Source organism: Haemaphysalis longicornis, unplaced genomic scaffold (assembly GCF_048455015.1).
Source record: "Haemaphysalis longicornis isolate Haplotype H1 unplaced genomic scaffold, Haemaphysalis longicornis Haplotype H1 scaffold_6, whole genome shotgun sequence".
Lineage (NCBI taxonomy): Eukaryota > Metazoa > Arthropoda > Arachnida > Ixodida > Ixodidae > Haemaphysalis > Haemaphysalis longicornis.
This window is the reverse complement of record NW_027526407.1, coordinates 69,574,585-69,597,462: the sequence shown is the minus strand read 5'-3', so window position 1 is coordinate 69,597,462 and position 22,878 is coordinate 69,574,585. Positions and strand designations below refer to the sequence as shown.

At 50.7% G+C, this 22,878-nt stretch overlaps 1 protein-coding gene across 3 annotated transcripts in view; it reads left to right on the top strand.

The window, feature by feature from the left end:
* LOC144142881 (TNF receptor-associated factor 2-like) overlaps window positions 1-22,878 on the top strand; it is a 53,756-nt gene that overhangs the window by 7,216 nt on the left and 23,662 nt on the right. The window contains exons 1-2 of one of the 3 annotated variants that reach the window (XM_077674705.1): window positions 5,615-6,176; window positions 10,602-11,814. The exons of 1 other annotated variant lie outside the window; for it this stretch is intronic. In XM_077674705.1, coding sequence (XP_077530831.1) covers window positions 5,892-6,176; window positions 10,602-11,540 — 1,224 coding nt within the window. In that variant the 5' untranslated portion in view covers window positions 5,615-5,891 and the 3' untranslated portion in view covers window positions 11,541-11,814. Of the gene's footprint in view, window positions 1-5,614; window positions 6,177-10,601; window positions 11,816-22,878 lie in introns of those variants that run through there. One more of the 3 variants, XM_077674706.1, reaches the window with a different exon arrangement.

Genomic DNA, 22,878 nt, shown 5'->3' with positions numbered 1-22,878 from the left:
CCAGAATACGGCTACAGTAAGCACACCTTCTGAGGAGGCTGCTCGGGCTCTTAGCCCAGTTAAAAAATCACGATCGGAGCTGCCATCCACCAAGTTTCGCTCTACGGGTCAGCACCAGACGACTCAATCAAGGGCATTGTCCGTGGAGTACCCCTTCGTTTCACAGAGCTGGAAATCCTGAACAACCTTGACCAAACCCATGAGGAGATCTACGCAGTGCGCAAATTGGGCCGAACTACGACGGTCATCCTTAGTTTCGCGGGACCAAAGTTACCTTATCATGTGCGACTCTATGGGGCCGAATACCCTTGTTCCATATACAAAAAGAGAATTCCCGTGTGTTCTACATGTCGTGCGATTGATCACCGTTCCACAGCCTTCCCTCAACCGACAGCTAAAGTTTGCCATCAGTGCGGTCTTCGGGACCCTGTTCCAGATCACCCGTGCTCTTCCACCTGTGGCCTCTTTGGTGGCCCTTATCTCTCTGACTCCCCCGGCTGTACCAAGCGCCACGCGGAACCGTATATTCTGCGTCAACGACGGCTTCGACAAGCCAGAGCGGAAAGCCGGGAGCCAGCGCGAGACCCCTCTTTGACACGAAGGCGACGCCGGGAGCTGCCACGCCGAGTTCGAGACTGCGTAGCAAATCCAGCAACAGAGATTCTCGGCCCGAGAAGGCTGGGAAAACTGGCTCAAACGTGGCCACAAAACAAGTAAGCTCGGTACAACGGGTGTCTCCAACAGCACTGACCTCAACCCGTCCTTCCAACTTAAACCCTAAGTCTGCCACACCATGTCAGGGTTGCGCAGAACTCCCACACAGCTTTTTGAACCACAAAAATCAGTTATGTCAGCTCTTCAATCGCATCTTGACTCATTAGAACTCACTAATCAGGATACAGTGACCGAAAAACGCAAGAGTCCCAACCCACAGCCCCCACCCTTGACTTTCCCCCTCCTTCGCCACAATAAGCTCAGACCGCAGAGGCCGAACCCTAATCCAACAAGTCTTCGTGGTTCCAGTCCATGTTAACCAAGCTTGATGCCCAACTTGGCACCTTAAATCAAAAAGTTCAAAACCTCGGGGAACACAAAAACCTCCTTAAGAAAGAAATTAACTCTCTACGAACCGAGCACCTAAACTTCCGGCAAGGGGTAATGTCGCCCCCTGCCCTGTCTGGCCATTTGGAGACCCGACGTGATGCCTTGTACGACCCGACCTGATGACGGCCCCATCCGTCAAGATAGACCTGAAAGCACGGGCTCTCGCTCCCACCGCCGACCGGCCCCTTATGCCAGATCCGTCGAACCCAAACCCTCCTAATCACCCCTTGATGACCACGACACAGCTTAACAAGCACGCCACTGCACTCCTGCAGTGAAAGTGTCGAGGCTTCAAGTAGAAATCAGGCTCTTTACAACAATATTTAAGCACTATCGATCCCCCACCTGATATCATCGCTGTCCGCGAAACGAATGGCCTCACCAGGCTTCCTGGCTATATCTCCTATGAAGACCCGTCTAGACGATCCACAGCCACACTCATCCGAAATCCAAAAGCCAATGTACAGCATCACAAAAAGCGTGCGAACACGCACTATTACAACTTTTATCATCATCGACCAAACTTAAATCCAATCTCTTCATCCTCGACATCTACTGCCGGCCATCCACGAAGAAACCTGACGTTCAGTCTACGATACAGGATATCAGCGCCCAAGCTTGCTCCCGTCCGGTACTTATTCTAGGAGACTTCAATGCCCAACACCAACTTTGGCACTACAAGTACAGCACGAAAAAAGGTCGGCAAGTTGCTTCGACCATTGAGCAGCTTAATCTCACCATCCTGAACTACCCCAACACACCGACCGGAACTGGCACCAGTACTTGCAGGGACACCACCTCAGACTTGTCTTTGTTGGCATGCCAGCTCGATGTCACGTGGTCATCCATCCACATTAACTTAGGATCAGACGACGACATCATTCATCTCCTGTTGCGCAACCGGGACTACAAGGCACGACTAAGAAAAACTCGGATTACGACTTGGGATAATTTCCGGAAGGCGCTGTGCAGCCACTCGCCAAACCCTGATCAGTCCTACACAGCACAATTAGACGACCTTCTATAGACAGTTCATGCTCATACGCGAGCTGTTACCACGACTTACCAGACCCCTTGTGTGGATGCGAGGTTGCTGCGCCTTTAGGAAGCACGCCATAGCCTTACGCGTAGATGGAAACACCAGCACCACAATCGGAAGCTCCGTAGGATGATACTCCTTCTCACTCAACTGGCGGCGTTGTACGCACAGTCGTTAAGCAAGGAAAATTGGCTGCAGCTTTGCGACAGCCTCCAGGGCACTCTGACCTCCCGCAAAACTTGGAACCTACTTAGGTACCTTATTGACCCCCTAAAAAGCAAGGGGAATCAAATCGAAACATGGTCCTCACTCTTCACTCTTACCCCGGCACTCCAGAACAGCTTAATATTTCCAAACAGAGATCCTATCCCCCCACCACCGCACTCTGGCACTCCTAACGCGGACTTGGACCGAGATATCCAACTCTTAAACTGGAACGAGCCCTGGATGAATGCAACAAAAGGAGTGCCCCGGGTTCTGACCAAGTAACCTATAAGCTCCTTGCCAATTTTGGTGACGATGAACTTGCCATCCTGCTTGAACACCTTAATGAATTTTGGACAACTGGCCGCCTACCTATTCAATGAAAAACTGCCGAAGTCCGCTTCATTCCTAAAGCGGGCAAATTCCCACACATAGACAATATCCGGCCTTTTCCCCTTGCCTCTTGCGTAGGGAAGCTACTGGAACACATTGTACTCAAAAGGCTGCAGCCGTATACCTTGAAGACACCAACCAAATGCCCAAAACAATGTTCGTCTTTCGACAACATTTAAGCACCCAGCATATTATGTTGCGACTCAAAGAAGAGGTAATTGCACCTGCCACTCGCCACTCCCCTCGAGTCATTTTGGTCCTCGACCTAAAAGGGGCGTTCGACAACGTTGCGCACGCAGCGACTCTCTCCCGCCTTAATAATACTGTCTGTGGCAACCGAATTTTTTCCTTCATTTCGGACTTCCTCACAGGCCGTGCTCAAAATTGGAGATATAAAATCCAAACCAAATCTCTCTTGGCAGTCGGGGTACACCGCAAGGCTTGGTATTGGCTCCACTCCTCTTCAATATCGCGCTTATGGGTCTACCAACACAGCTAGAGCAGATGCCGAATCTTCACCACGCACTGTATGCAGACGACATCACCCTCTGGACTGGAAGACTCTCGGTGGGCTGCAGGACACACTGCAGCGTGCAGCCGAAGAAGTCAATAATTACGCTCAGGCTTGTGGCTTACATTGTTCACCGCAAAAATCAGAACTTGTCATCATCCGGACCCCCCCCCCTACGACACCTCGTCGAGCCCATCGATATATCTCTTGCCGGCCATTCGATCAAACCTAGCCACTCACTCAAGATATATTAGGCCTTACCATACAAGACAATGCCCGAAACGACTTTGCCTTGTCAAAACAACGTAATATGTCTGATCAAGTCGTGCATATGATTAGGCGGGTCACTACTGGCATCGAGGAATGAAAGAAAAGGACACAATGAGACTAATTCAAGCTTTTGTCATATCTAGCCTCACCTATGTCGCCCCATGGATGGCCCTAACCAAATGTGACAATGACGCACTAAACAGGATTATTCGGAAGGCATTTAAACAAGCCCTCGGGCTCCCCATGAGTACATCGACAACCAAGCTCCTTCAAATGGGTCTTCACAACAGCATTGAGGAACTCATTAAAAGTCATCTCGCAAGCCAGCGCCTATGTTTGACACGCACTCAAGCAGGCCGCTCTGTCCTGCAGTGCATCAACTGGCCCTGTGCAGAACAAACCCACCTGGACCCTTTGTCAGACGAGTGGCGTAAACATATCTCCGTACTACCCCTATCATTGAATATGAACCCCGACCTCCATCCCGAGCGCTGGACCGCCCGCAGCCAAGCCCACGAACGCTTATAAGGCAATCGCTCTGACGTGTCCTACACCGATGCGGCGAGCTACGCTGACAACACCATGGTTGCAAAGACAACATACAAAAGCCATTTAATTTCATGCGGGTCCATCCGTACGACCCTCGAGACGCCGAAGAACTCCCATTTCCTTAGCCCTCATCCAATGTTCCAGCAGAGTCATCATCACTGTGTCACAAGCAGCTCGCCGTAGCCGTTCCCGCCCAACCAGTTCCTGGCTATGTGCAGCGGTCAACCCGGTCCCTGGGCCGCAGCCTTACTATCAAGCATGGCGACCGCAGCGCCCTGAGCCCTCTTTCAACCTGGCCGGTGTGTTTCTACTGTGGAATTCGCAGGCACATTTCGCGGTTCTGTAGGAGGCGTTTAATTGATGAGCGACGTGGCTACGACACCTACGAACGTGACCGACCTAACCTTCGTTACGGCTACCGCCAGAGGGGTTACCCATCTCCGCCACGGCGGTCCTCTCCTCCTGCCACTTCCGAGTCCCCAACCAATTCTCGTGCGTCGCGACGTCGTTGCCCATCACCATTTCGACGATCTGTATCTCCGCTTCGCCCTGTCGTGCATGACTTCGCCCACCTCTCGGACAACTAAGTCATGCAGTTTTTGGAGGGGAAACTGCGTCGATCGGGACATAAACAACTCCTCCATAACACCCGTCGAACATGTTGTTAGATCAGTTAAAGGTAACGATATCGAAGCTTTGGTGGACACTGGAGCAAGTATTTCTATTATTCGAGCTGATCTTTGTAAGAGACTACAAAAGGTAAAAACCCCACACAGTGGCCATATATTACGTGGTGCGAACGACACGTCCGCGTGGCTGGGTTGCCTGTTCTGCACAGATGCCGTCACGTTCACGTGTAACGCGGCACGGGCCATTCTACCTTTTGTTGCACCGGTGCCAACGAGCTAATGTTGCGTGGTGGTTACGCACTCGACATCTGACATCATGCACTCGACATGAGTTCCGCCTATTCCTGATGCTGGGGCGTAATTAGTAAAGAAACCAAACCGGACAGAAAGAACAACAATGGCGTTTTTTCTTCGCAAAATCGGGCGCTACGGCCATAAATTACGCAGCCGCTCTGCATCAGTTCTGAGCAACGGAAAATGACAAGAGGCCTAATGCAGAAAAGCAAAATAAACGCCCTGCCACGTCCCTTCTGCACATGATGGAAAGTCGTGGCCGCGTTTACAAGGTATTGGCTGCGACAGAACAGTATCGCACAAGCTAGCGCAGCGACGTGATAACGCGTGCAATCGTGGTGACGCCACCAGTATTTCTTTCTCTATGGTGACGCTGTGATTTCGCTGCTACTTCCCAGCGCAGCGTGCCGTCTACATGACGTCGACGCGACAAAAACTGGCAGCGTAGCACTTCAATCGCATCCATTAAAAAAATTCTCGTGTCACACATTGCACCCGTAACTAAAACAAAAACAAAAAATAAATTTCTTACAATGGTGAACGCTGGGAGTTTGTCGACTGTTTTGCTGTTTTGAGGATACAGAAAAATACGAAACGGCGGCAGTGCCGCTAGCGGCCAGCGCGTGCAAGAGCACGCATTCACGCATTTCCCGTCCCTTCCACGATGTTGCCAGTTGCTCTTGCCTCTTCGTGACTCCGGTCACTGCTGCTCTTACTACCAGAGGCGCTTCGTGCGTCGCTTCCTGGCAGAAGCAGTTAACGAAATTGAGGGAACGTACTGTCTTCACAAGGGAGCCATACAAGAGCTGTCGCGTCTAACAGCGCCTGTGAATGTTTTAGACGACAGGACCGTTCAGATTAACCAACGAAGTCCTCGCCCGTGCACGAGTGCGGAATCATGCCTTCCGGCTACCAGCACAGCATCCTGAGGGGTTTCTCCGAGGAGCTGGACTTGAAACCCTTGCACTTCGTCGTTCCACCTCCCCCGGCCAGGGTTTGCAGCGCTTGCGGACATGTGTCCAAGCGCACGGGCGCCCTACTCTGCGGACACTTTCTGTGCGGCCTTTGTTACCAGCAGTCTGACCTGGGCGTAGTGCGCACGTGTCCGTTCGACGGCGAGGCGTGTCCAGAGGAAACCGTCCAGTGGAGGGACTTCCCCGCTGAACAGCTGCTAAAGAAACAAGTAAGCCGGAACAATTTTCGTCGTTTTGTCGTAGTTACGTGTGACGTTTGATCGGCTTGCTTTATGTAATTTTGAAAACCTGGCGCGTACTAAGCATTGCCGCTAGAATTGCATGCCTTTTTTGTCCGACAGGATGCACAATTACCTCATAATTAAGATACCCTGCTACACTTTTTTCATCGTTATTTGAAAATAGTTTCGTCACGTAGTCAACAAACATATCTGTTGCTTAGAATGGAAGGTCACGAAGTTTTTCAGCCAAGAATTACCGTTCTATGCCGAGCATGTAACTTTTGAAACTCACTCGAAATTTTTTTCTCGTTTTCGATCTTGGCGCTCGAATAACGCCGTTATACAGTCAAACCCGTTTATAGCGAACTTCAATATGCACCGCGATTAGTTCGATATATCCAATAGTTCTATATAGCCGAACCCGCCTATAACGAGCTTATTGTTACGAGTTCGCAATCCGCTGGAGCCCCCCGCCGCCTCCCCAACTCCGCCATCCACGTAGGCAGAAACGAACACAGTACAGTAGCCATTACCATACCAAAATAATCCATTTATTGCAAGTATCAAAGCTACTTTCCGCATTAACTGCCCACGTTGCAAAAAAAAAAAAAAAAAGCCGGTGATTTTTGTTTTCACTTTCGTTTTGGCGGCTTCAATTAGCGTAGCATTCTCTACACGAAACATTGTATGCACCAGTTCGAGTCCGCGTCCTCAAAAATCTAAGAAGCATTGCCGGAGCACATCGACTGCCGAAAGCGCTTCATTATAAGCGTCGGACGGATTTCACTCGCGACATCATCGGGGACGTTGGCGAGCTCTTCCCACCGTTGAGCGATGCTGCTGTCTTGGTCCGGACTCGCTGACTGGGCGGGTTCCGTCGCGAGTCCCGCGCATCGGAAACAGTTACGGAAAGTATTAGGCGTCACGTCGCTCCATGAGAGGCGCAATGTCTCAGTCGCCGTTCTTGCTCCGTGGTCGCGGCCAATCCACATCTCAATCGCCGCTCCGAGATCATGCATTTCGGCGGCCATTCTAGGCGCCCAGAGTTCGGTATATCGGACGTGAACTTCGTTATAAGAAATATGTTTCCCATGTATTTCCGTAACTGAATTATTTTTGTTCGATATATAGCATAATTCGCTCTATCCGGGTTCGTTATAGCCGGGTTTGACTGTAGAGCTGTGTGGCGGCAATTGGTCGCCTTGCTTGCTCCTGCAGCAATAAAGGCATTCGATAGCCACTTCAAAGTAATCGCCCCAAAAGCAAATCGGAAACAGGTGGAGGGTCTGCTGCAACGAGCAAATCAGGCACTGCCGCTCCGCTTCCAGACGAGAAGGGAAAAGTGAAAGGCATTTACCGAAAGTGTTGACGAGCCCCTTGAAGTGTCCTAATGAAAAAAAGGCTGCGGCTTAGCTCGGCTAACCTTGCACATGCAAATCAAAATCTTGGCTTAGTCATCGGTGAGTCTTGGTTTCGCTCGGTTAACCTTTGACGTAGCTGTGTGGCCGACCACGTCTGAAAGACGTTCGCTCCCGTGCAACGCTCACAGGAGGAGTACCGGCGAACGCGGCGTTCATTCACGGCGAACGCGGCGTTCCTCTTCGCCGGCCGCGAAACTAGTCACGTATAGCGCGAGGCGACCCAGTGGCGCATGCATGGTTGGCTGCCGATCAGCTGATAGGTCGTACCCTCTGCAGCGGCCGCCGCTCGTGCTGAGCAGAACGACCGAAAACGGGGCCTTGTCCGCAACGCCTAAAAAATTCCCCGCATTTCCCCGAGGGGAAGAATGTGAAAGTGCTAATGCACGAGTTGAATTTGCGCGGTTCGGTAATGTTCGCGAAAGAGAGATCACACACACACACACAACTACGAAGAAAGAAAGATGCATTTATTCACAGACACCTATTTGTGTTGTCGTTGTACTTGATTGCTAGAGTGGATCTCAGCTTTGAAATTTCGTGTCAGTACTCCTTTAAGCGGGTGCATTAGCCCTTCTCACGCCCGATTCCTGGCCAATCCCCCACGTGGGTATGTGCCATGTCAGCGGCCAGGCAGCGCGCGCCCGTCTCCCCCCGTTGCCAAGGAAGACGAGGAGATTCCTGGCCAATCCCCCACGTGGGTATGCTATGCGGACATCGCCGGTGGACGCAGGTTCAGGGTCGCTTAAGAAGTGCATTCGCACTTAAAACGGGCCCGGCGAATCACGCCATGAGCTTCGAGGGGTGTGTTTCCGGTGAACAGGTCAAATTGGGCATCCCCCGCGAAAGCGCTGGACGAAAGTAGTAAGGCTTTGCTTTAAAAAAATTGGCTGCACATAAAGTAATAAAGAGCCTAGTCCTAATGTTTTGCCCATTTGTTTAGCTGGGTGACACTTGTTGGCGACGGCGCCATTTTCTGTCATCGGGGAGGCGCTTTCGTGCTGTTGTAAGTTGCGGTTGCTGCTGTCTTCTACGTCTACCGAGCATAGGACTATACACGGCGCGTGGAAAGCACTTCACTGCGCATGCGTGGCGTCTGCTCAAATCGCGAATCTTCTGTTTTGAATCGGCCATGGTATTGTCTTCCATCCACAATATAATTGCCGCTGCCCCGGATTCCGGCAAGCCCTTGTATCTGGCTGCCTCAGTTGTAGTTTCCTGGTAGCGTCGATGTTTTACTTCCACTGTCGTTTGATGAACACGGCTGATAGGGGAAGGCTGGCAGCGACGGCGAAATTGAAAAGTGAGCCTAATAACACTATCGCCTTAAGAAACAGCGATCAATGTGACAACGCCGTATTAGCATTCAAGCGTTGCTGTCATTCCAAACCAGGCGTAGCAGAACAATCGTGCATTTGTTCCTTTGCGGCAGATTTTGTCGCAGGGGGCCATTTGTGCAAACTGATTATTGTGACGTCATAGAAACTGTTTATAGAAACTGTTCATAGAAACTGTGACGTCATAGAATGAAGTGGTTCTGGAGTCGCTAGTTATGTTTTCGGTATTTATCTAGTCTCATTGCATGGAGCTTGCGTGGAGGTTCGCATAACTGTAGCGATGACACCGGAAGTTTTCAAAGTACGCAAACTTACATTCGTGTTCATGGTGCCTTCAATATTGTAAGCAGGACGTAAGCTGCATGTGACCATTGGCCAGATATTTTGCTCTATGAAATAGGGCGTGACAGTTTAGTCCTTTATTTCAGAGCGATGTTATTAATTAGCATTTTTGGGTTTACAGCCACTAGCGAGCAATTCATATCAAATCAATTCAATGTTATTTTCAACATTACAATGTTGAGGGTCACCCTAGCATTAAGGCTGCTATACGTAGCTTGACGGGACCATGGGTCCCAATATAAATTTCGATGGGACACGTGGATACAGTGACAGTTAAAAATAAAAAAAATACAATCACGTGATACAATAACTTTTTTTACTAAGACATCTGTATAACAGCAGCATTGGATTTACAACAAAAGCGGAGTAGACAATGGCAGACAAAACTTTTCCCGCACTTCACGCGTCTTACTAAAACCATTCAACACAACATACCGACAAAATATGTAAATAAAAACACTGTACGCAACATTCATCTATTGACGTAAGCATCACAAAGGGCATGTCACGTAAACCTCCGTCCTGAAAATTCGACGCTGTTTCGGTTTAATATGGACGGAATGTTATGTGCCAATGTTTGGAAAAAGTAATTAGTTCGGGGAAATGGAACTAACCACATGTCAGGTGTGCGAGTTAAGTAATTCTGGATCCGGTTTGTTAGGCAGGATAATCGTTTTTTTGAAACCATTTGAAAAAATTTGAAGCACCGATATATGCCTAAAATTGGCGGCACCATTCCTGTCTCTTCCTTTGAATACTACCGACACTTTGGCTCATTTCATGTTAGCTGGGAAGCATCCGGTTTGCAGGGCAAGGTTATAAATATAAACTAGGTAATTGCAGATGACGTCGAGGACACATGTGACGGGGCGCATTTGTGTATTTGTCAATATCGACCCTTTCAGTATTTTTGAGGCATTCAAAAATGTGTTGGACTTCAGAAGTCTGTTGGCTGCAAGAACGCCGTGTCAGAACTGAACACGATATGATGAAACAATGGTAGGTAAGGTACATGGAATGACGTTGATGTAATCAGCATTGAAGTGTTCGGTGAGAGGAGTATCATTCAGGGCCTGCCCGTTAACAATCACGCGAAATTTATCATTTGAGGTTGCGGGAATTCAGTGCACCATTGATAATTGAATCTCTTGAGTCTCGCATCAGAAGTCGAACAAGGAAGTGGCATCCGCGTTGTCCCGCCGTGAATTTCCACTGTACCATGCACATAAATATAGCTTTTAAACTGCATCGTGCGAAGTCTTCAAGACTGGAGCTTTACGTTTTGTTTCCACTCTTACCCTAATTTTTTCTTGCAGGTGAACTGCTGGAACAAAGCAAATGGTTGTAGTGCCACCATCCCCGCTTCGGACCTGTCCAAACACTTCCACCGAGAATGTGAACATCACTTGACGTCTTGTCCTAAGTGTTTAACAAAAGTTCTCTGCAAAAGTCTGTGCTCCCATATAAGATCGTGTGCGGGCAGTCAGCGACCCACCTCGTCAGAAACGGCCTTCGGGCCGATCGGTGATCAGCAATGTACAGGGCCAACATTGGAGCTGTTGTCCACTACAACGTTGCATATGCAGCAGCAGCTGGATGAACTGAAGGCGGGGCTCAAGCGAATATCCTTGCAGGAACTTCCCTGCGACGTGGACAACTTGGGGGAAATGTTGAAGCAGGACTTGAAGAAAATCGCAAGCGAAAGTCGTGATAATTTCTCCCGCCACGAAGTTGACATTGGCTTAGTGAAGGACAAAGTTGCGGAAACGGGCAAAGAATTGGTCAAGAAGGTTGAGGTGGTTCTACGCCACACTATGAAACAAACATCTCACCAGTGGATACTGAAAGGGTATGCTTCCCTGAAAAATGAAGCTACGAAGAAGGGCGTGTCTGAAAGTAAAAGCAATCCAGTTTATCTCTGCGGCTACTTCCTATTGCTTGGAGTTTACATCCAGAAAAGTGGCTACAACAACTCGCTGTCACTGCAATTGCACATGTGTCTCGGTAAGGGCGAGGTCGATGAGTACCTCCAGTGGCCATTTCAGAGAAAGATGGTGCTCTCTGTGGTGCACCCGGAGACACTTCAGAAGCGAGAGGTGACGTGTGAACCGAGTGGTGCGAAATATTACTCAAGGCCAATGACAGCTTGGAATCAGGGTTGCTATTTTAATAATAGCATTCAGTTAAGCATCATGGAATATGAAGGCTACGTCCAGGATGACCAGCTGCAGCTATGTGTTGCGCTCCTAGCGTGACATGTGTTTGTGCATAACATAAGCGCACAGTCAATGCCCACCAATGGTCATTTTTTATAGTTAGGGGGGAATTAATAAAGCGTTATCTCATTGCTTGAGGCTGACTCAGGGAGGGCAGCGAGAACCGTTGTGAAGAAACAGGAAAAGAAACTTTTGCAACTGTGTTGACATGAAAAGCGCAATGCTTGCTATTGGACCCGTTAACTCAACGTGGCGATGTGGAGGATGTTCACTGAATTTGTTTTATGAACGCAATAAATGTTTCAATCGAACAAGCGAGTTGTCTTCATTAACCTCGGCCCACATAAAGTTTAACTTGACTGCAGTGGAAGTATTTCAAAAAGTGCACTGCTCCACGAATAAAAGGTACTAGCATTGAACGCATACAAGTGTAGCTTAATGCGATTTACGCGAATTTTGGGCATGTCATAGGTTGAGGGAAAGATTTGGACCTGATCATTTTTAAACAAGTCTAGAAAACCACGAACAGTTTCACACAGACGTGTCACAAACAGCGACACTTCTACCAATGTGCAGAAGTATTGTTTAAGACCTATTATTTGAAAGTAGGAAGATTACTGCCGAAGCAAGCACCACCGTGCGCAAATATGTAGTAATTCATTATTTTTGGACTGCGTGAGTGCCCACTCTTGGAACTGCATTCGGACAACAATATTGCTTCCGGTGTTGGGCTGGAAATAGGCGACGCTGGCTGAAAGAAACTCTGGCAACTTTCTTGTGTTCCTTCTTCATACACCGTAATGGTATAGATGAAGGTTCTGTCAATGTGAAACGAAGAAAACAAAAATTGGGGAAGGTTTCCTCATGCAGAGCATCGTAAACGAAACCGAACGACAAAATTTTGAAGTCTGTCATTTTGCGGTCCAAATGAATATCGTGGGACGTCCTAATAAATTGGGCTAAGAAAATTCCGGGAAGCTTGCTTAATGGATGAGAGTGAATTGCAGTTTAAGTAAGGCTTGGGTTTGGGTTAGTTGGCTATACATCATTTGAACAAACAGCGTAAGGACGCGGACGACAGAACAAAAAAAAGACAGTACAAGTACAAAAGACAATACAAAAAGACAGTAAAAGACAGTAGTTTCATTGGGTTGTACATTAAGAGTTGTACATAAGATGGTGTGCCTGGAACGTCATACCCTGCGCCAGACGCCTGTCAGCGCCCGGCAGTCCCGGACTGCATGCCCATCAAGTAGCACAGCTTGGCGGAGGAAAATCATGTGATGAAGGTAACGCCACTGAGCAGTGCCCCATCGTAGCAAAGGAAAAGAACTAAGGTGTTTTTAATGTAACGGTGCTAAGACATTGCTTATTCCACCTTCAGGGTAAGACGCAGCACGTATCTCAAAGCCTAAGGGTCTTGAAATTCGAAATATAGTCAATATTCCTCGTAAAATGCAACACAAGCGATGTCGCTTGCATTTCAGGAGGGCCTCTGTAACTCAGAAGTGAAATAACTGAATTTCCATGAATGCTGCAGAGAGTCAAGCCTTCAGAGGTGGCAACCGGAAGCCATTTTGGTTCACCATTGATGCGTCTGCGCGCGTCATTTGTGAGCAGTGAAAATGTTTTACATGATCTCGTTGCGGCTGATTTTCGTTAAGTTCCCCAGCCCTATGTCACGACGAAGTACCTTACGAAAAGAAAACGTGTTCATCAAGCACTGTGAAATGCACTTTCAAGGAACGTCTGGGTGACACTTTAGGAATCCCCTTGTGGCACCACTCGGCGTCTGTACTTTTCACGAGGAAGACTCCCTTCATCATTGATGGCGCAACTGCGGAACTATGATCTGGTGCCGTGTTAAATCGCGATTTGGAACACTCCAGCTATCAGTTTTGATGCCCATCTATGTGTTTCTACGCTTTCAAGTACGGCACCCGTCGCCACCGGTTTTGCTGTTTTAAGACGTTGTGGGAGATATGTGGAACACAATCCCGTGTAAGACTCTTGGTTAGACTTTCCACAACAGGTATATATGCACACATATATGATTCTGAAAGGAAAGCAAGCAAGCAAGGGCAAAAAAGTGGTGCTCATGTTTCAAGAAAAAACGAGATCCCTTTACGCATGGCGCAGTGGACGGGGAAGGGTCGTTACCTTAGCCGTGAGCTACTTAAAAGTGGATCCTTCCTTTTGCTAATCCTCTAATATGGCAAGCACGGCGTTGGCTAGGACAATGTGGCCTTTCAACTCATTTGGTGGTAAAGGTTAAGGCTAAACAACGGTCACTTACCCTTGTCCATCTTTCAAAAGAAGGTGGCACTGGGAAGTCTCACGCCAATTAGGTAATCGCCGGTGTGTTTTTTCTTTCCTTCTGTGTCGTACCTCTGTCCTGTTTTGTCCATTGCTTCCCTTTTACTTATGCCCTGTAGTAAAATGATGCAATAACATATAAGGTAATCACCGGTCTCTCTAGGGCACGCACCATTCCACGGTTTGGCCAGTTGCGTTTCAGTCGCCGTGGTTGCGTTGCGAAGGTTGTAGTGCTGAAACACGGAGACCAGGGAGGTTTGGAGGAAAGGGTCGATGTGAATTGCCCCATTTATATAGGGTAATTTACCGATGTAAATCACCCCAGCAGACTCGCTATTCGTTGCTACCCTCTGCAAGTAAAAAACTTTGTTCCGAGCCAACCTTTATTCTACCGTGCTTTCTAGTTTTAAGTGCGAATGCACTTCTTAAGCGATCCTGAATCGTCCGCCGCCGTAGTCCGCATAGCAACAGCTGCGGGTGCGCGCGCTCCTCGTCTTCCCTAGCAACGGGGGGAGATGGGCGCGCGCTGCCTGGACGCTGACATGGCACATACCCACGTGGGGGATTGGCCAGGAATCGGGCGTGAGAAGGGCTAATGCACCCGCTTAAAGGAGTACTGACAGGAAATTTTAAAGCTCAGATCCGCTCTAGCAATCAAGTACAACGACAACACAAATAGGTGTCTGTGAATAAATGCATCTTTCTTTCTTTGTAGTTGTGTGTGTGTGTGTGATCTCTCTTTCGCGAACATTACCAAACCGCGCAAATTCAACTCGTGCATTCGCACTTTCACATTCTTCCCCTCGGGGAAATGCGGGGAATTTTTTTGTTAGTATTATGAGCAAGATATTGAAGATAAAGGATATTTTTTTGCAGGTGCATGTATGCATTCTTTTCTGCTGTAAGTTTTTTGAAACAGCAGAGCTGTTTAAGCTATTAGTTCCGCCGTATTGCATTGCCAGAAAAAATAAACATAAAACTGTTGCAGCCTGAAGTTGCAAACTTGGAAGCTTGTTACCGTGACGTCAGTACATCACGTGGTATTTCCTTTTCCTGAGCCACCGCTATAAAAAGGCGAGGCTCACAAAATAAAGCGTTCACTATCACGACGATCGGCGTGCTGTGTTGTTATCGTCCGGCCACCCTCAGTCCCCGCCGGCCCAGGCGGGATAGCAAAAAAAATTGGTTGTACCCTCTTTCATAGGAATCGTCCAAACACGAAAGTGAAAGGGGCCTTGACAGGAGCAGTTGAATGCTAAAGGAATTTTCTTCTTGTGCGAAGGGTTCGCGAGCCTGACCTCGCCAGACGAAGTGACACCGACACGCAAGAAACAAAAAAACAGGGCAGGGTGCCTCCATTCACGCGCGTCCCCCTTACACGAAGGCGCCGGCATCGAGGAGCCAACTTTCGGCGCTCATTATCGTCATGATGCGCTACTTCGCTTCGCCTCTTCGAGACGCGACTGAATGAATGAATGAGTCATAGCGAAGTACATAAGGCGCGTTCGTAGCATATGCTCGCGTTTCGGGGCGGAGTGGGAAGAGCGCCCCGTACTTCCCGTTGCGGCCAGAGAGAGAGAGAGAGAGAGAGAGAGAGAGAGAGAGAGAGAGAGAGAGAGAGAGAGAGAGAGAGAGTGACTTTATTTCTTACGAGGCTCAGTCCTAGCGAGTGTCCCTCAGGTTAGGGAGGCGCGCCAGGTAATCCTGAGCCCTAGTGGCGGTCGGGAGCTGTAGCTCGGGCGAGGAGCTCCCGATCACCTCCAGCCAGGTAGTGGGAGGGTTGGGTAAACGGAGCGGGGGTAAAGAGAGGCATTCCCAAATGGCGTGTGGCGTGGTATCTCGAGCGCCACATGCCGGGCAGTTTGGGCGGGGATATAATGTGGGATAGATGTGGTGGAGGACGTGTCTGGTGGGGAGGGAATGGGTCTGTAATTGTCGCCATAATCTGTGTCGTGGGATCGAAACCGGGTGCCACCGCGTCAATGGCACTTTTTCTGGCGACGTCACTCCCGTGACGGATATTACGTCACCAAAATCTTTGTGTAGCCGCGGGATGAAACGCGTGCTAACCCGGTCCACTTTGGGAGACATGTGAAAGGCTGTGGACAAAACGTTCCGGGCCTGCCAGTCACTGAGAACTTTCAGCGGCAACTTGAAATCTCCATGTAAGGTGACAACAGCCAGTTCACCGACGAAGGGAGAGGGGCCGCCTGCTCTGCGGTTTCTTCAGGCTTGAACCACTAGCGCAAACTGCGTCCATTTTTTTTTCTGTAAGAGAGAGAGAGAGAGAGATAAAAAACTTTTATTGACACCACTGGCCTAAGGGGCCGCCACCACGGCTTGTGCTCGGGTGACCAGTGGGCGCTGGGAGTCTTCGTCCGAGTGGCCCAGGGCCTCCGTCCAGTGGTCAGGGGAAGTTATGGTGGGGTGGGGGTCAGAGGGGCAGGCCCACACGTGGTGTTGCACTGTGGTTTAGCGCCACAATGTGGGCAGAACGGAGAGGGGTAGGCGGATGGATAAATGTGATGAAGGAGGGCTCGGTTGGGGAGCGATTCCGTCTGGAGGAGGCGCCACAGCCGTTCCTCCGAGGGGGTTAGAGATGGGTGATGCAGGGGCAACGTGTTGCGGGAGAGGCGGTGGTAGTCAGTAACCTCCCTGTAAGTGGTGAGGGAGTCTCTGGCGGAGTAAACTCCTTGTCCGGAAGTGGTCTCGTCAGGCGCACGGGTGACGAGTGCTCGTGCAGCCTTATGAGCCCACTCCGCGTTAGTCCTGTGTGTCCCGGTAACCAGAAGAGCTCCGTAGGATGCTGGGGGGCGGAATTTTGAAGCAGAATTTTGCAGGCTAGCGTGGAGATATGCCGCTAGCAAAATTTTTGATGGCCGTTTTTGAATAAGATAATATTAGATCAGAGGGAGGCCGGTGTGCGAGAGCCAGGGCTATGGCCACCTCTTCCGCAACGTGTGGGGTTGTGGTGGGAATAGTGAGAGACGTGAGAGGAGTAGTAGTCGGCGAGGAGACGACAGCTACAGTAAAGGCCGGCTTGTGCCTGTCTGCTGCAGCATCTACGTAGAAGGTGTTTGGCGAGGGGGGGGGGGGAAGTGGAAACGAGGGAACGCGCTCGAGCAGCTCGTCGGGCAGTATGATGAGTAGGGTTCATATTACGGGGGAGTGGACGGGTCGTTATGCAATCTCCGTAATCAGGTGGAATGCGAGCCGTGGGGGTTGATGTAAGAGGAGTATGTATTTGTGCCTCCTTAAGTAAGAAGCCAGGTGTATGTTTAGCCAGGCGATGTATCTGGCCCGTACGGTGCGCTTCAATTAATTCGTCCAGGGAATTGTAGGTTCCAGTGGCCCATAGTTTGCAGTGGATGCGTGATGCGGCAAGCCGACAGCAGCCCTGTAGGCCTTACGGATGAGTCCATCTACTTTGGTGACCTCCGGGGTAGAAAGGGACAGATATGGGAGGGAGTATGTAATGCGGCTTAGTAGAAATGCCTGGATAAATCGGCAGCGGTCCTTTTCCGTCGGGCCATGGCCTCTAGCAGTTACGCGCCTTAGAAGGCCTATGAGTTGCGTTACATGTGAGGAAAGGGTGTGTAGGACTGATGGGTGATGTCATCAGCGTACATACTATAGAATAGCCGAAGGATATTGTCCAGGATGGGGGGAAGATGCGATACAGCGAGATTAAAGAGGAGTGGGGAGAGGACTGAACCTTGTGGAGTGCCGATTGACTGGAGTTGGTAAGTGGGGGATTGGAGGTCACTGAATTTGTAGCGTTCCGTGCGATTTGAGAGGAATGCCTTTACATAATTGTATGTACGATCACCAGGAGCTATGCTGGCAAGGCCTCGAAGTATGGCTTGATGAGTTACCTGATCAAATGCTTTTTGTAAGTCTAAGGCTAATATGGCCGAATAGTCGTGTTTAGGGGGTTGCTGGAGGAGATCCGTGTACAAGCGCAGGTGCAAGTCATTAGCCGCAAGGCCTGCAAGGAATCCATACATGTGCGGGGAAAGTAACTGTTTGTCCTCAATGTAGTTATTGAGCCGGGCAAGTACTATTCGCTCCATCAGTTTTCCTAAGCAGGAAGTGATATAGGCCCAAGGTTAATGTGGGAGAGGGGTTTCGCTGGTTTAGGAATGAGAGTGACCTCTGCGTGAGTAAACTCGAGGGGGGGAGGGTTCCTTCTTCCCAGTGAGCGTTAAACAGATCGGTGAGATATTTTATTGAAGGGTCATCTAAATTACGGAGCATTTTATTGGTAATGCGGTCACCACCGGGAGCTGACTGCAGTCGGAGGTCATGTAGGACTGCCCTCACTTCCGCTTCAAGTATTGGTTGATCAAGGGGTTCGTTATGGGGGCCGGTGTACTGAGGCAGTGGCTCATGTGAGCCTGCTGGGACGTACTGCTGGGTTAGTGCATGGGGCCAGGTGGGATTGGAGTCGGTTTACTGACGGGCTAGTTTGGTTATACGAGTAGATTGGATAGTTCGAGAGGAAGTGGGATCCATCAGGTGTCTTAGGAGAGCCCCCGTGCGCTTCATGCTGAGGCCATTTCGAATGCTGTTGCATACAGTGTCCCAGGCTGCCTAGACTAGTGTTTGGGAGTGGGTTTCTATAGACTTTACGAGGTGGGCAATGCGGGTTTTGAGTCGTCTGTTATAACGTTGCTTACGCCAACGGCGTTTAAGGCTGCCAAGAGCTTCCCACATGTGGTGTAGTCTGGTGTCTACATGGGGAGATGGTGTGGCTGGGTCTAGGGGACGTTGTGCGTGTGAACATCTTGGAGAAGTTGTTGTGTCCACTGTGCTAGGGGTGTAAGTGTTGTGTCACTGGAGTTAGAAGCAAGAAATACCCGGAGGGCAGCCCAATCGGTTATATGAGTTTGGAGTTTGCGCCGGGGGTTAGGGGGTTGGTTAGAAGTTTGTAACTGTATAATGCGGTGATCGCTGCCTAGTTATGGTCTAGACGCTGTCAGGTGGTTGGCCCTGTGTGATAGGTGATCGTGAGGTCCACTGTAGTGTCTCTTTGGACGCTATTTCCTTCTCGCGTTGGCTGATCAGGAGGTGTTTCTAGAGTAAAATGCTGAGTTTGGAGGAGCTCCCAGAGGTGCCTTCCTTTCTTAGTATCGCGTGGATAGCCCCAGGCCGTGTGGGGAGCGTTGAAGTCCCCAGTAATAATGAGGGGGTGCTGCGCAGCATGGGCTTTGGCGGCTACAAAGAGGGGTTTGAAGTTGTGATGATGTCCCGAGGGTTTACTATAGATGTTGAGTATGTAAATTGGCGGCTGAGTGCTGTTGGCAGGGAATATAGTTAAAAAGTCGTAAGGGATAGGGCTGTCAACAAGGCTGTCCCGTTGTGCTGAGATGTTACGCTGTACAAGAATGGCTGTGTCGTTGGTATGTTGATAAGTGGTATACCCACGACACTTTACTGGACCGGCGGGGTCTTGTATGGTGACGATGTGTGGTGGTTCGTTTTGGGATTCGAGGAGGCATTCCAGGGGGGCTCTCTTTCTGCCAAAACCACGGCAGTTCCACTGCAAAACCAAAATCCCTTTACGGCGAGCCATTATCAGTTATGTCCAAAGTAGGATCAGTGGGAGAAGGAAGGGCATTCGTCTGTGCAGCTGTTGCACAGAAGTGCATGAGCACCTCTTGTTTTATGGATTCCATGTGAGATTGCATTGTTGCTTGGCTCTGCAAGAGGTTTTGGATAAGTTGAGCTTGCTCTATATGAAGCTGCTCGAGACGCGTGAGTCTCTCTTCCCAGGGGGTCGTATTTGCAGCGTGCTCAGGATGGGATTGGGCCTTTCGCTTTGGTGGGGGTTCGGCATTGGGCTGGGGAGTGCGAAGTTGGGCCAGGGTTTGTCGTAGGGAGGCATTTTCAGCTCTCATTGCCGTGAGCTAGGCGCGTATGGCCTGCATTTCTTGCAGTACAGCAGGGGGAATTTGGAGTGCGGGTGCTGATGGGATGGGGGGTTGTTGAGTGACCACTGGATTGGAGGCCCCTGGGGCGCTCACCTGCGAGAGGTTGGTTGGCTGGCGGGAGGGTCCTGGCTGATGTATCCTAGGTCCGTTTGAGGTAGAGAGGTGGGAGCGTGGCTCTACGGTGGGTGGTTCTGGCTCCACCTGAGGGTTGATTTGGGTGTGGGGTTGATTCGGCGGAGATCGCTGTCGATGGGTGTTCACGGGGATCCTGGCATGTTGAGGATGACTCGAGGAAGGTTGATCTTCATGGTGTTGGTTCTTCGGGGTTTGCCGTTGCAACATCTGTGCATACGTTGGTTTGGGTCTTGGACGAAAACGTCGAGGACAGTCCGGAGAGCCCGTGGCGCGTGCTCCATCGCAGACAATGCATTTGGGAGCACATGCGTGTGTTTCAGTGGCGTCAGGAGTATCGCACGTTGGGCACCGGTTGCGGGGCGGGGTTTCGCTGGGGGCAGGCATCCTGTCTGTGTCCAGTGCTCCAGCACAGTGCACAAGTTTCCACTTTCCGGCGCAGTGGCTTGCATCGGTGGGTCGTCATTCTGTACCTGACCCAGTACGGCACCCTGGGTCCGTCGAACAAGATCTGAACAAGACAGGTGGTGCCCATGCGGCGTGCATCTAGAACCTTGAGGTGGGGATTGTAATGGATGAGTTGTTCCGTGATCTCGTCGGACGTCTCTTGAGTGTGGAGGTCAAAGACGATACCTGAAGATGTATTTGATGGGGCCGGAATGTGTGTGGCCAAGGGGTAGGTGCAGTCAGCCAGCTGAAGACTTTGGCGGGCTGCGTATCGTGTTGCTCTCTCTTCAGACGGGGTGCTGACGACCATGAAGTTGGCTTTTTTGTGAAGTCGCAGCTGGTCTGTGTCATTAATGTGCAAGCCAGCTTGTTGTTGAATGGCGGTGGCGATGGTTAGGGCGGAGGTCTCGGAGATATTAAGACATCCACGAGGTCGGAAAACCACTTAAATATCCGTGGCCGGGAGTGGAGTTAGGGGCGGTAGTTTGCGGGCGTGTCTGTTTTCCCACGGGTGTTGCTTTGATGTACCGGGCTAGAAGAAGGCGAGGTGCCGGTCGCCGGCGTCACTTGGTGGGCTTGCTGTCGTCTTCGTATAAGGGTCCATTTGCTGGCGTTGTACGATTCCGGGGGCATTTCGGTGCCTTCAACTTCAACGGTCATCGCCGTAGATGTCATGGTCGGGAGGGCAAGGCCGCTGTGAACGCGCGGCAACAGGCTTGTGAACGCAACACCGGTCGCTGCGGCGTCGTCGGTGTGGGCGAGCTGGAGCGATGTAGCGAGCTTGCCGAGGAAGCCAACCCGTCACCACAGCTAACCCTACATTTAGGGCTAGCGTGGCGGTCGCCGCTTCGAATTTTCTCAGAATCGTAGAATCAAACGTAGGGGCTTGCCTGCTGGAAATTTGGTGTCCCGGGGCCGAATTCTTTAAAAAAACGGGCGTCGTTTTGAAACGACGGGGTAGCACCATGCAAATGCATGTGTTCTGGGGTTGGGGTCGCAGTAGCAGTGGGTAGGCCAACTACCACCTTGGCCGCCGGGCTGCCCGTGCTCGAGCCCTGACTGCGCGATACGGCGAAGACCCCAGTGCCCTATATACAGATGCTACCCCCTACCCTGGGCGCGCCGGCCACGTAGCCTGCGTAGTAACTCATACCGGCCAATGCGTCACTGCCGCCACTACTACCACAAGCTCAATCGATGTCGCCGAAGAAATAGCCATTGCCCTGGCCGCCATTTCCCGCCCTGACCAAGTAACCATCCTCACCGATTCGCAGACAGCCTGCCGAAATTACCAAATTGGCCGAATTTCTTCATCAGCACTTCACATCCTCAAAAACTGCACAACGACCCCTGACATCCGCATCGTCTGGGCTCCTGGACACGCCGCCATCCCCGGCAATGAAGCGACTCACGCCGCGGCTCGCGATATAATACACCGAGCCATTGCCGACGTTGGCCAATGTTTACCCCCTCACGATCAACTCCACCCACTCAGTGGCTACACGGAGATTCTCGCGCATTACCGGCAAACTCGCCGTAGTCTCCCACCACCACACTGGCGCCTCTCCAGAGAGGACGCTACAACTTGGCGGCGGCTCCAAACGAATACGTATCCACATCCCACCCGCCTCCACCTCATCTTCCCCACCCAACAACCTTCCCTCTGCGCTTACTGTCCCCAGCCGGGCACCCTCTACCATATCATATGGTAGTGCCAACGAACTCCAGACTTGCCCCCCCTTTCCAACCCCACCTTCGAGCAGTGGAGGGCTTCCCTGGCCAGCCCGGACCCGGATATCCAGCTTAAGTTGGTGACCCGAGCACGGACGGCCAGCCGAAGTCAAGGCATCCCGGACTAGGGACGCCTTCCACGGGGCGACGCCCACACATCAGCCGCCTCTGCTGGAGAAATAAAAATTTTTTCTCTCTCTCTCTCTCTGGGGTTGGGGCCGTCGCTTTGGGGTTCTCTGAAGATAGGATGAGCCGGAGAAAGGCGCTGTGGCAAGGGCGCGAAGCGACACCCACTGCCCCCCCTGTCGTTTCACTTGTCGCTTCGCGCCCTTGCCACAGCGCTTTTCTGCGGCTCACTATAGCTGCAGGGAACCCCAAAGCGACGGCCCCAACCGCAGAACACATGCATTTGCATGGCGCTACCCCGTCGTTTTAGAGAATTCGGCCCCCGGTAGTCGCGTTGACGTGGTCTATCGGCTGGTGTACGTTTTGTGGCTCTGGAGGCCGTTGGCGAGTCTTTAGAGCGGTGCTTAGCAGAGCTGATGCGAAGCACGCCCACATCGGTCGGCCACCTGTTTTTCTGTAAAGCGCGTGCCCGAAAACCACGGACAACCTATAGGCGGGATAAGAAGTAAGCCCGGTGAACCTACCGGTAGGAAACATCTTCAGTCAGTTCTTGTTCGACCTGATGAAAGGAACAAGCGAGGTAGGTAAGCAGTATTCATAACTAGACACCGGAACTTTAGGCAAAATGCCTATTTTTTCCTTCGGTCCGTATCAAGCCTATTAAATATGTAAGCCCTAACTATGGGAAGGGG